This window comes from Telmatherina bonti (assembly GCF_933228915.1).
Source record: "Telmatherina bonti genome assembly, chromosome: 12".
NCBI lineage: Eukaryota > Metazoa > Chordata > Actinopteri > Atheriniformes > Telmatherinidae > Telmatherina > Telmatherina bonti.
Window position 1 is genome coordinate 2,763,274 of NC_136610.1, and position 13,735 is coordinate 2,777,008.

Genomic DNA, 13,735 nt, shown 5'->3' on the forward strand with positions numbered 1-13,735 from the left:
ATAGTCCATGTCTCTATGCAGTGAGGAGTCTTATCGGGCCTTTCGGCCTGTGGGACTCCAGAGGCAGATGACGGGTATCAGCAGGAGAGGCAGACTATCGGGTACAGCAGTTGCTAAGGCAAAAACTGGGATGCAGGTGGATTTCAGTGAAGGCATGAAAGATGACCCATGGACTGCTTTGGATCCATGGGTTGGGAGGGGGTAACCTTGACTTAGGTCAGTGGATCGAATTCCTCAAAGACCTCCTCAGTCCTCACTCTTACTGGCACTGATTTAATCTAGTCAGTCTCTGATCTGCAGAAATAGACCAACTATCTAAACTGTTCAGGTATGGAGTAAGGAAGCACTGTTCTTCTGCAGATGTGTCTCCAGATGAGATGGATCTGGTGGAACACGGTTCAGCTCCAATGGCCTACATCCACTTCTGCAGCGAAACTGTGAAAACCACCGAAACCATCCTGCAGTTTCCCAACCAGAAGCCATGGATGGACAGCAACATTCGGCCCATACTCAGAGCTTGTCACAGTGAAGCCGGGAGAAACCTGAAAAAGGGCATTAGAGGGGCCAAACAGAGATACAATAGAAACAGAAAAAGAGCACAGTAATGACCCTGAAGACCTGGAAATGTAGCTTCACACATGTGTTACAGTTTCAGCACGAGATGCTTTATTATTGAAAAAGATGAAAATTAGAGATTGATAAGAGAGCCTGGAACAGTCTGGGGGCATGGGGCAGACATGTATTCCAAGACAGTGATACAGCGGTTTATCTCAGGTGATGCAGGACTTTTATATGTATATGCCAGCCTAAAGTTTGGACACACTTTTCCATTAAATCCAATAAGAAAGTGTATATATACATATATATATATATATACATATATATATATACATATATATATATACGTATATACATATATATATATATATATATATATATATATATATACGTATATACATATATATATATATATATATATATATATATATATATATATATATATATATATATATATATATATATATATATATGTATATACGTATATATATATATGTATATACGTATATATATATATATATATACGTATATATATATATATATATATATATATATATATATATATATATATATATATATATATATATATGTATATGTATATATGTATATATATATATATATGTATATATATATATATATATATATATATATATATATATATATATATATATATATATACGCTCGGATTTACCTCATGATCTTGTAGTTTTATGTACATTGTGGCCAGTGGTGGTAACATGAGAAAAAACTACAGTGCGGGACCCAGAAACAAGCCTCCCAGCAAGGAGAAGAAGAACACGGAAAGAGAACATACCCATGTGCCTTACACCATGCTAGCGGGCATAATCAAAGAGTACTGAAATGGATGAGAACAAGATTCTGAATGAAAAATTTAGTTTCAAAAAGTTGCCAGATGGGTTGACTGACAAGACCAAGGTTATCTGTGTGTGCTGTTGCTGTGAATGGAGTTATCACCGCAGCACATCCAGTCTGAAATACCAACTGAAGGCTAAACATACGGCTGGTGCTAATTCTCCGCATCCTCCTAGTAATAAGCAGGCGACAATCGACAGCTTTAGACAGATAAATATGGATACAGCAACCAAGAACACGCTTACTGCAGCTATAGCCAAATGGGTGGCTACCACATGTAGGCCCGTTAACAATGTGGAGGACGAGGGTCTAACTGAGGTCATTAGCATAGCATCCAGCGACTGGACCTATGAAGCTCCTTCGAGAGCCACCATTACAAGCCGCATAGAGAGTCTGTATGAAACGGAGAGGTCGAAGGTACAGCAGGTATTGGACCAAACAAAGACAGTCGCCCTCTCTGGAGATTACTGGACGTCCCGCAGTAACGATAACTACCTCGGGGTAACAGCCCATAATTTCCACCCACGGTGGGAACTACAGTCGCATGCTTTGACTGTTATGAAGACAGAAGAACGGCACTTCGGTGACGTTGTTGGAGAGCATTTCATGCAAGTAGCCAGAGAGTGGAACATCGTAGAGAAGATTGTGTCACAGACTACGGACAGCGCACGCAACGTGATAGCTGGGGCCAGGCAGCTCCCTTATGAGCACATGCTGTGCATCGCACACAGTCTGCACCGAGCAGTCAGTTTCCTTACACAATAGCCCGTTTGACAGCCCATTAGCAAAATGCAGAAAAATTGTAGGACACTTCAAGCATAGTCCAGCAAATGCCGCGGAGCTCCAACAGCAACAAGCTGCACATCATGAGAAAAAAAGAGTCGCTCACACAGGAAGTGTCAACAAGATGGAACAGTACCCTTGAAATGATCAAGCGTGTCCAGCAGAATGCTGAACCTCTGAGAGATGCACTGGCCCTTCACTCAACCAACGTTGCCATGCCAACAGCTCCTGAGCTGGAGGAAATGAAGAGGTTCGAAGCAACGCTGGAGCAGTGCAGGTTTTACTTTTCATTTTTCTTGCAGATATGTGTCAGAACTTCTGGGTGGAGAGAAAAGTGTTTCTTGCTCAGTGGTGCTGCCAGCATTGTGTCACCTGTCCCGAGTGAAGGAGGTCACAGAGGACGACCCAGCTGATCAGGTTCAAGGGGACCTTCACAGCAGACTTGGATGCTCGCAAGGAGAAGACCAACGTCACATGGCTAAAAGTTGCAACAGCACTTGACCCAAGGTCAGTTTACTATGCTACTCTCTTTCACTCATTCTCGGTAGTGTTTCTCTCTACTCTGTTTGTTTTGGGTTTCTTTTTTTTTAAATTTTTACTTCCTTATTTACGTTCTGATTTTGGCATTGTAGAGATAGTTGTGTGGCCGTAATTTTGTTATACCTGTTCCTGTGTTTGCATGATGAAAAACATTCATTTCATTTATTAATGTTTAATGTTTATTTTTTCTTTTCAAGGTTTAAGGACCTCACGTGTCTCAGCAAACCTGAGAGGTTCAGGTGTGGGATTCAATCCACGCCTTGCTCCTGGAGATGGAGAAGGAGAAGTCTGCACCACCTGCTGAGCCGGCTACAAAGAAACTAGCTCTCAAGTTAATGGCTGAGTTGACAAGCCTCTGCTAGTATGTTCACAGGAAACGTAAGAAGGAAAGGTTAAAGCCATGGTTTACACAGGCTGAGTCCTAGTTTACAATGATGTGCACTTTATTTTGTAATACCCTGTTTATCCCTTGCAGAATTGTAGAAGGGCATTTTTTTGTAATCAGTTTCCCAAACAATTAAGTCATTTGTTTACTGACAGTGTTCTGAGATTCTGCTTCAAATGTGAATGACTGCATTAAGTGAGCATGTTAGTGTCAAATATAACAGTATTGTTTGGGAATAAAAACAACATTTGCACAGGGGAAAACTTTTCACTTTTTCTTGAGTATTAAAATAATTCAAAGGACATTTAGAATAAATAAACATTTGTGATTAATTGGGATTAATCAGGAGTTAACTATGATTTTTATGAGATTAATTGCTCATCGTGGTACCCTTTTCGCTCCATGAATTCAACTCATCTCCTACCTCCCAGCACAGACTCCTCCCGGAGAACCGACTGATGTTTACTGTCCACACCACCAGGAGGGGAAGCACTACCAGCTGAACTACCTTCTGAGACTGAGGGGTTCGGCTCAGGGGATGAGACTGGAGGTGTTAGCTGGGGGAAAAAGAAAAGTCAGGAATAACAAAAACTTGGAAGTGGTTTTAAATCCCAAACCTTAGGAGAAAAACTCACCTCCTCCCACTCATCTTCCCTTTCCTCCATCTCTTTATCTTCATGAAAGAACTCTACCACCAATGAAGGGAAGACGCCGATCCGCCCATCCAGCTCTCCCTCCCAAAAACCATCATCCACCTGAAAGACATCACATCAAGCGGTTTCCAGAACAACCTCATCAGGTAAATGGACTTGTACTTCTATAGCACTTTTCTAGTCATGCAGACCACTCAAAGCGCTTCACACTACTTGTCACATTCACCCATTCACTCATCCAACACACTCATCCCCCGATAGGCACATCGGGGGGCAGCTTGGGGTTCAGTGTCTTGCCCCAGGACACTTTGGCATTTCAGTCAGGGGAAGCCTGGAATCAACCTCCCAACTTTCCAGTTGAAGGACAACTGCTCTTCCTCCTGAGCTACAGCCGCCCTCATCATCATCAGGACGTGTGATGTTAAATATATCAGCCTTCTCTTACCGAGAAATAAGCAAGCAAACTACTGAACAAGAATAGAATAGAATAGAAAAGAATAGTTTTGTGGTGTGTTTTTGTGCATTTACACAAGTTTGCAGCAGTCACATATATTCTGCAGCTACAAGGTTCCTATGTGTCTGCTAACAGGAGGATGGACCAACCTGTGTGAAGCGTGGAGCAGCACTTTTCTGTTTGCTTGTGCAGACCTCCATTAAAAAGTAACCAGCAGCTGTCGTGCTCCAGATGTACAGTACAGAAATTCGCAGGTGTGGACAAGGTCAAGAAGATGAAGAAAGGGCAGTGGACACACCCGTTACAAACCTGTACGATGCCTGTTCTCCTGCGGTATTGTGAAAAACACATGAACACCGTGAGTGTGACCGAAGAACAGGCGACGGCATGAGTCCTCTGCTTGGTTCAAATATAGGAGAGGCACAATTACAGCTGCAGACAAAACTGTGGTAAAGCAGGCACACTGGCATCGTGGTCAGCTGTCCAGACCAGGTGGGGTATCCATCATGAGGGAGATGCTAAAAAGCCTACATTAATCCAGGGCTGCGGACCACAGAAACTTTAAAGTTGAACAGTGTGGTTTCTTGATTAACACCAAACTCCCTGAAACTGGCGCTTCAGCGGATGGTGAATTATCTGTGACTGCGGTGGGAAAGGGTGTGAAATGCTGAAAATATTCATGCAGCATTCAGCAGGCTGCAGACATGAAGGACAAAGACTTGTGTCTCCAGATGTCTCCAGCAGATGACCTTCTGGTGAAAAAGAACCACAGATTCTACACAAACACAGAGTTTTGTTACTCAGTCAGATTATTGTCACCAAGTTGTTTGGACAGAACAGGACTTGTAGCGGTGCGCATCTTTGCAGACTGGGAGTTCTGGGAATCTGTCTTACAGAAGACACAAGTTATCTTTAGGAGGGTGTGCTGGCCAGAGCTACTTGCTAAATATTACACTAAGGCTGTGGAGCCCAGCGGGTAAAGGGACCTTCTGCTATGTGGTGCCCAGTCCAAGGCAGGTGTTTAACTTTCTTAAGCAAAGATTATCAAATCAAATCAAACTTTATATCTTAAGCACTTTTCATGCAACACAAAGTGCTTTACAAGATAAAAACCAAGTCACAAAGATTAAAACAAACAGATGATAACACGACATTTAGAAACAATAAAGACTCAAGCTTTTTCCATAGGACACACCCCCCACCCTCACATTCCCCAAATAACATCATTCCCTGAATACTGTGTTTTTACTGAACACAGGTATAATTAATAAAACAGACAAAACATTCAATTAAGTAATAAATATCGGAATTGATGCTGATGTGAGGAAACAATATCTGTGGATCCATCCACACCAGGAGCCAGTCCCTGCATGCTCATAGAGGCCGCCCCGCCACAGCAACCGCCCAACTCCCAGGCAGCCATGGGCCCGCCCCGCAGCCGTCAAGCTGCAGTGCTGGACCCCCCCACCAGCCAAACAGGAGCAGTCGCCATGGCAACAGCCCCCAGATCAATCAGGTGGGGCCCCCAGCGTCCCCAGGATCCCCATAAGGAAAACACAGGAGTTAAAAAGAGAAGTTAAATAACCTTAAGAAGAAATAAGAGGAACAATAATAAAAATACATATAAAAGTGTAATCAAGAATTCTTTATTCATCCCCAAGGAGAAATGCTGGAATATTCTGGATTGCATTTATCCTATTTCACCCGAATGCCACATAGTTCGTTTGGATGTGTGGACTGGTTCCCTGTGGCACATGGCCACCGCAGTGTATCCCGGGTTATGTGTGAAGTGAATATGCGTGCACTATGGTGTCGTGGAATTTATCTGGTGAGAAATAAATCTAGAGACCAACCATGCTGTCCAGTTTATTGACAATGCACAGTTTTTGCAAGCAAGAGGTCTCAAGAGCTCTGCCCCGCTCAGAGTGTTACAGTGATCTTTAGGCAGACACAAACAACCTTTGCCTGGCAGCACTAGTCAAAACAACTGCTAGATTGGAGATAACAGTCAAAGCTGAAACAGGCCTTAAACAGAACACTTGGTTTTGTGCATGAATCGACTAAAGCAAGCTTTCTGAACTACTCTAACTATGCAGAATATGTATTTTGTATTATAAAAGAGTAACATTAAAACCACTCTGTACATAATTCCACCACTACAGGTATGTGACTGCTAAACAGCTTAACTTAGCACGTCCTGGTGGCATGATCATTATTGCACCTCTACAACATCAACAAGGTAAGACAAAAAGGACTTCACAATACTGTGCTAAAAAGAAAGAGAGGAAATAACACAAAATGAAAATAAGTAAAAAATAAATAAATAACTAAATAAATAAAAATAATTAAGTAAATAAAATAAAGTAAAATTTAGTTAAATGCTAAGGTAAAAATGTGGGTCTTGAGCCTCTTCTTAAAAACATCAGCAGTCTCTGAGGCTCTCCGGCAGGCTGGTCCACAGTCCAGGACCATCACCATGGAAAGAGGTCTCATCGTATGTTTTAGTTCTGACTTTAAAGAAAGAGAGATAAAGAGAAAGTAGCTCAGTGTATCAGGAAATGTCCCTCAGCAGTTTAAACCTATAGCAGCATAACTAAGGGATGCTAACCATCCCTAGTTATAGGACTTATCAAAAAGATAAGTCTTCAGCCTAGTCTTAAAGGTGGGGAGGGTGTCTGCTTCCCTAACACTAACTGGGAGCTTATTCCATAAGAGAGGGGCCTGATAACCAAAGGCTCTGCCTCCTGCTCGGCTCTTTGAGACTCTAGGAACCACAAGTAAGCCTGCAGTCTGCGAACGAAGTACTCTGCTTGGTATATAAGGAACTATGAGGTCTTTGATATATAGTGGTGCCTGGTTGTGGAGGGCTTTATATGTAAGGAGAAGGATTTTAAATTCTATTCTAGATTCAACAGGCAGCCAATGCTGTCCTCACCCCAAGTGACTTTTTGCAAGGCTAGACTGCAGGATAACGGTGCTCCAATAAACAGACTTGTGTATCCTTGAGCTGATTTATTGAAGAATGACGTTCAGCCATTGTCCTCTTTGACCAACCGTAAAACTGAAAACAATACAAAACGTGTATTAACCACAAGTCTCCGTACCAAATGCTAATGATGAATGACATGCTAATTTAAAGCTAACCTCACTTAGGCTCATAACTTGCACAAAAAAAGACACATATGCTACACACCAAAATAAACACAAAATGAACATATGCACATTTCCATACTTACGGACACATATTGTCCAAGGCAACAATCGTTTTATACAAATTCACACACGAGCGACTCGTCACTGTGTTCAGCCATCTTGACTTTTTTACGTTTGGCTTCTTCAAAATAAAACAACTGCACTATAAACCACAAGGGGGCACTGCAGACCAATGTATAAAATAAAAACTTGTAAAAAAAAACTTAAATGCCACTTTACAAAAGGGCAGAACACTCCCCGCCTGGTACAATACAATTGTGCCACTAATAATATTGTTTACCATTGACATTTGAACATCAAACAAACGTCATATACACAGCTTAGTTACCATCTGGTAAAAGTAAAACCATTTCTGCAACAGGTCTCAAAAACACTTTAACATTTCCATCCTTCACAACTCTGACTTCTGCCTTCCTTATCTTATTGTCTTTACCCTTAATCGTTTGCATGACACGTCCCATCGACTAATCATTTCTGTGTGCCAAAGAGTCTTTCAGTAACACAATGTCTCCAACGTTAATGTTCTCTTTCTCATCAGTCCATTTTCTCCTCTGTTGTAGAGTTGAGAGGTATTCTGTTCTCCATTTTTTCCAAAAAGAGTCCACAAGACACTGTACTTGCTTCCATTGCTTTGAATAAAGTTCTGGCGGGGCAAAACTCCCTGTTGGTGCAGATAATGCATTGGTTTTCTGGGTGAGGAGCATTGCTGGTGTGAGAAGTGTTGGATTGTCGGGGTCCGTTGACACTGGTACAAGTGGTCTTGCATTCATTATCGCCATTACTTCAGCCATGAATGTACTTAGAACTTCATGTGTGAGTTGGATATGTGACGCTAAAAGAAGTCCATCCAAAATCCGTCTAGCGACTCCAATGAGCCTCTCCCAGGCCCCACCCATGTGTGAGGAGTGTGGGGGGTTGAACAGCCATGTACACCCTTTTTCCTGCAAGAATGTGTTGAGTGCTGTGTCCTTGTGATTGATTTTCAGTTCTCTACAGGCTCCAGTGAAATTGGTACCTCTGTCGGAACGTAGTATTTGTGCTGGTCCGCGGACACTGAAAAACCTTCTCAGTGCGTTGATAAAGCTTGATGTTGACATTGATTCTATGAGTTCTACATGGACAGCTCTTGTAGACATGCAGGTAAAAAGTACAGCCCAGCGCTTACTGTCTGCACTTCCTCCTCTGGTGCGGCGAGTTGACACTGACCAGGGGCCAAACACGTCCAGTCCTACACTGGTGAAAGGCGTCGAAGGTGACAGCCTATCAACGGGTAAGTCTGCCATCTTTTGAGTCTGCAGCTGTCCTCGGAGCTTACGACAGAGCACACATTTGTGAATAACAGAAGATACAAGTCTTTTACAGCCAATAATCCAGAATCCAGCTCCTCTGAGTGCTCCTTCTGTTATGTGGCGACCCTGATGTGCTACTTTCTCATGGAAATATCTCACAAGAAGTACAGCTATGTGATGAGTATGTGGAACAATGAGTGGATGTTTCTCATCTTTGGTCAGATTTGCAGATGTCAAGCGTCCTCCTATTCTGAGGAGGCCCTCTTCATCAATGACTGGGTTTAGCTTTTTCAAACTGCTTTGGTTTAAGAGTGGCAGATTTTCTTTCAAGCACCTGTATTCTTCCCTGAATGTTTCACTTTGTACTGTGTGAATAATAAACTTGGCTGCTTTGGACAGCTCCTCTGCAGTGTTACTGTCATTAAAACACTGCCATCCTTGATGCTTTCTTGTATGATGCTGCTACACGTCTAAGTGATGCTATAGTACGACACAGTCTCATCCAATGAGAAAATCTCTCAAAACGAGATGACTGTAGTTGAGCTACCGAAGCCTTGGTGATAAAAGTCTCGACCTCAGGTCTAATCTCTGTGTCTGAATCAGGTTCTACGAGACTAAATGAATCGGAGTGCAATGTCTCTGAGCTTGGCTGTGTCGGAAAGGAAGGACCACTAAACCAGTTAGTGTGAGGTAAAGTGGAAGCTGAAATAGGTCTGGTGGCATTGTCTGCTGGGTTGTCACTGGTAGCTATGTGATGCCACTGTGCAGGATGTGTTGTCTTTCTGATTCTTGTCACACGGTTTGCTACGTAAGTGTAAAACCTCTTTGTGTTATTGTGTATGTAGCCAAGGACAATTTTACTATCTGTGAAAAACTTGACAGTATCTGCTTCAGTGTCCATTTCATCCCGAATGAGTTCATACATCTCCACAGCTAAGACTGCTGCACATAACTCCAGTCTAGGTACTGTGTGCGCAGGTCGTGGAGCTACTTTAGACTTGCCCATAATAAAGCCTGTGTGCCACTGACCTTCACTGTCCAGGGTTCTCAGGTACGCTACTGCTCCGATCGCCATAGTGGATGCATCTGAGAATATGCACAGTTCTTTACTCACAGCAGTGCCACTGGCTGATAGCATCTCGGTATCTGTAGATGCTCCAGATCTCTTAAGGAGTTTCTCCAGTTGTTCCATTCTTCTTCCCTTTTCGCAGAAAGTGGTTCATCCCAGTCGTTTTGCTCTGTGGCGAGTTCATGAAGAAGAGCCTTTCCCTGCATGGTGATGGGTGACACAAAACCTAGTGGGTCGTATAAACTGCTGACAGTGGCCAGTACACCTCTCCTAGTGTATGGCCTTTGCTCTGTACTGACATTAAATGTAAAGCTGTCATTTCTTAGATTCCAGAGGATTCCTAAACTTCTCTGCAGAGGTATATTGTCCAACTCCAAATCCAAGTCCTTTAAATCCTTTGCTCTTTCAGCCACAGGAAACGCTTCCACTACTTTGCGGTCGTTGGAGGCTATTTTGTGCAGTTTTAAGTTTGACTGTGCCAACATGTTCTGTGTATTTGTCAGTATCTTGACAGCTTCCTCTGATGTTGCTGTGGATGCAAGTCCATCATCTACATAAAAATGTCTCATGACAAACTGTTTCGCATCATGTCCATGTTCTATCTCGCCTTCAGCTGCAGCGCGCCTCATACAGTGAATTGCTACAGCCGGGGAAGGACTATTTCCAAAAACGTGGACCTTCATCCTGTAGTCTCGAATGTCTTTGCTCAGATCATTGTCCTCATACCAAAGGAATCTGAGATAGTCCCTGTGATCCTCTCTCACGACAAAACAATAGAACATTTGTTGCACATCAGCTGAGAACGCTACAGGTTCCTTCCTAAACCGTATTAATACACCTAGTAGTGTGTTGTTGAGGTCCGGTCCACGTAGTAAGACTTTGTTAAGTGACTGTCCTTCAAACTCTGCACTTGAGTCAAAAACTACTCTCAGCTGGTCGGGTTTCTTAGGGTGGTACACACCAAAGGATGGTAAGTACCAGTGCTCTTGTTCCGAGTCCAAAGGTGGAGCGAGCTCAGCATGGTCATTGTCCAGCATACTTTGCATGAACTCTGAATATTGTCTTTTCATTTCAGGTTTGCGGTCCAGTGTCTTTCGGAGGGACTGGAGACGTGTGAGAGCTTGCTCTCTATTGCTTGGAAGGCGTGGTCTGGGCGAGCGAAACAGCAACGGTGCCACCCAGCTGTTACCTTTGTTCTGATACACTTCTTTTTCCATTTTGTCAATAAAGTTTTTATCTTCTACTGACAGTGCTGGTTTCTCATCTTCATTTGTTCTGTCGAAAACAGTTTGCCCCAAGTGGTCTGCATGTCCTTTTTCAGAGTAAAGCACAGGCATGGTGGTAGGCTGAGAGTCGGAGCCACTTGGCGACTCTTTAATTCGAAATGTGTTTGGACATGGGCTGAGAAAAGAAGCTCGACCATTATGAAGGACGTGTGTTTTCATCACATTCACGTTTAGAGGCTTGTGAGTTTTCCCAAGGCAGGCTTTGCCCACTATAACCCACCCTAAATCCAAACGTTGTGCATAGGGCATACTGTGGGGACCATTGATTCTCTCTCTGACTTTGTGTACTTGTATTATGTCCCTTCCCAAGAGCAGTAGGATAGGAATGTGCTCTTCTACTGGAGGTATTTTGTCAGCTACCTTTTGTAGGTGTGGGAACTGCGCTGCCACTTGTGGAGATGGAATTTCTTTCCTATTGTCAGGAATCATGTCGCACTCAATCAGGTTTGGTAGTGGGAGCTTTACTTTGCCATCAACTGACTCTATCACAAAATTAACTGCTGTTCTTCTGACATTATCTGACAGTCCTGAACATGTTCTTAGTGTGTATGTGTCTGAAGGAGTCTCAATGTTAAAGAGCTTAAAAAACTGTGACTTAGCTAATGACTTGTTACTTTGTTCGTCAAGCACTGCGTACACTCTTCTGGCTTGTTCTCTTTTACCCTTGGGATAAACTAACACTGGGCTTATTTTAGAGCATGAGTGTGGGCTGTCTGCATCACCACAGATTCTGGTGCATTTAGAAACTATTGAGACACTTGCACTATCCTGTGTCTCCCCGCCGTCATCTTTGTCAGGCTCTGTGCTCTCGGCTGGGGCAGGAGGTGGACCTGGGTGTAACGCTGTCAAACTACCACAGTCCATACACTTTATTTGTACTTTACAGTCTTTTGCTATATGTTGAGTCGAGCCACAGCATTTATAAAAGATTTTGTCGTCTTTAAGAAATGCCTTGCGCTCATCTATTGGTTTTCCTCTAAAGCTTTTGCACTTTTTAAGAGGATGTGGTTTTTTTGTGTATTGGACAGAGCTTATCAGGACTTTCTGTCAGCTTACTGTGACTGTTTTGTGTTGAATTAGGATCTGTGGGGATATCTGTTTTATGTACGCTTATCACTTGCCTGTTATTACCTCTGATGCTTTTCTCTTTTTTGTAGCTTGTGCTGTCACTGATAGGAGACGTGATGACAAAACTCAGGTCGTTTCTTATTTTTGCCTGTTGTCTCACGAAGCTGGCGAAGATGCTGAAAGGGGGAACGCCACTCTGTGCTCCTCCTTGTACCCTGCTCCTGTGGTGATCCATTTCTCTTGTAGTCTGTAGGGCAGTTTCTCCACAATGGGGTTCACTCCACGAGCAGTGTCCAGATATGAGAGGCCCGGCAGATATCCTCCTTCTTTAGCACATTCTATTTCCTGTAGAATGTCACCTAGCTCTCTTAACTTCATGTTGTCTTTGTTATTTAGTTTAGGAAATTGTTCGGTCTTTTTTAGAAGTGCATTTTCCACTGCTTCAGGAGACCCGTAACTTTCCTCGAGTCTTTCCCACACAAGTTTAAGAGCTGCTGCAGGGTTGAAGACATAGACTGAGCGTATTCTTTTAGCCTGCTGACTAGATTCTACACCAAGCCACTTTATGATTAGATCTAGCTCTTCTTGGGCTGTAACATTCAAGTCTTTTATAGCATTTTGAAACGATGACTTCCACGCCCAGTAGTTCTCTGGGCAATCATCAAACTGCAAAAGGCCTGTGCTCAGCATTTCTCTGCGTGCCAGCTGATGTCTTGCACACCCTGGATTTCTGGAGGTGAACATGGGGTGTCATATGGACGCAGTTTGGGAGGATTCAACATCTCTGTGTTGCATGTCTGTTCTTCTACTTTGATGTGCACCTTACTGTGTGTGCTTTCGTTCTCCATAGCAATTTCGCATTGATCATGTGCTTTGTTACAAGCATGTGGATCTACTGTGGCTGTGAATCCCTCATAGCAGTGTTCTGAGTACTGTCGTACGTATTCTGCAGTGCGTTGAAGTGGATTGGCAGGTGGAGCCACAAAATCATGGCTGATTTCAGTTCTAACAGATTCTTCCTCCTTTTCATATGCAGCAGCTTCTGCCTCAGCAACTGCAACGTCCTTTTCACAGTTTAAGATGTGTAGACTGGCCTCTAGTTCAGCTTTTTGTTTTATTATGGCTGCTTCTTTTGCAGAAAATGCGAGTCGTGCACGTGTAGCATCTGCTTTAGCTCGTGCCTTTAGCGCTGCAGAGCTAGTTGAAGAATACTTGGATGAACGTGTGGATACTTGTGAACGTATAGACTTGTCTGGTGTGGTGTCCATGTTTCCCCCTCTCTGCACGCTCTCTGCATTTTGCTTGTCTGAATTGTCTCTTTGTTCAGACCCTTGCTCCATCATATTAGAATCTGAAAGGCTTTGCTGATTTTGCCGTCCTGATTGTAGGCTCATAATGGTTTCGCTGTATGTATTCCTTCGTGGTGGTTGTGCCCGCTGCGCACGTGTCCTTTTACTATGCTGTCCTCACCCCAAGTGACTTTTTGCAAGGCTAGACTGCAGGATAACGGTGCTCCAATAAACAGACTTGTGTATCCTTGAGCTGATTTATTGAAGAATGACGT

General features: G+C 43.1%; 1 protein-coding gene across 1 annotated transcript in view; it reads right to left on the reverse strand.

Annotated features, from left to right (window-relative positions):
* Nucleotides 1–2,989: 2,989 nt before the first annotated feature.
* LOC306763032 (F-BAR and double SH3 domains protein 1-like) overlaps nt 2,990–13,735 on the reverse strand; it is a gene marked incomplete at both ends in the record, with an annotated part of 87,214 nt that continues 76,468 nt past the window's right edge. Inside the window, 3 exons of the mRNA XM_079249700.1 lie at nt 2,990–3,063; nt 3,564–3,696; nt 3,775–3,894. Of these exons, the coding sequence (XP_079105826.1) occupies nt 2,990–3,063; nt 3,564–3,696; nt 3,775–3,894 (327 nt within the window). The remainder of the gene's footprint in view (nt 3,064–3,563; nt 3,697–3,774; nt 3,895–13,735) is intronic.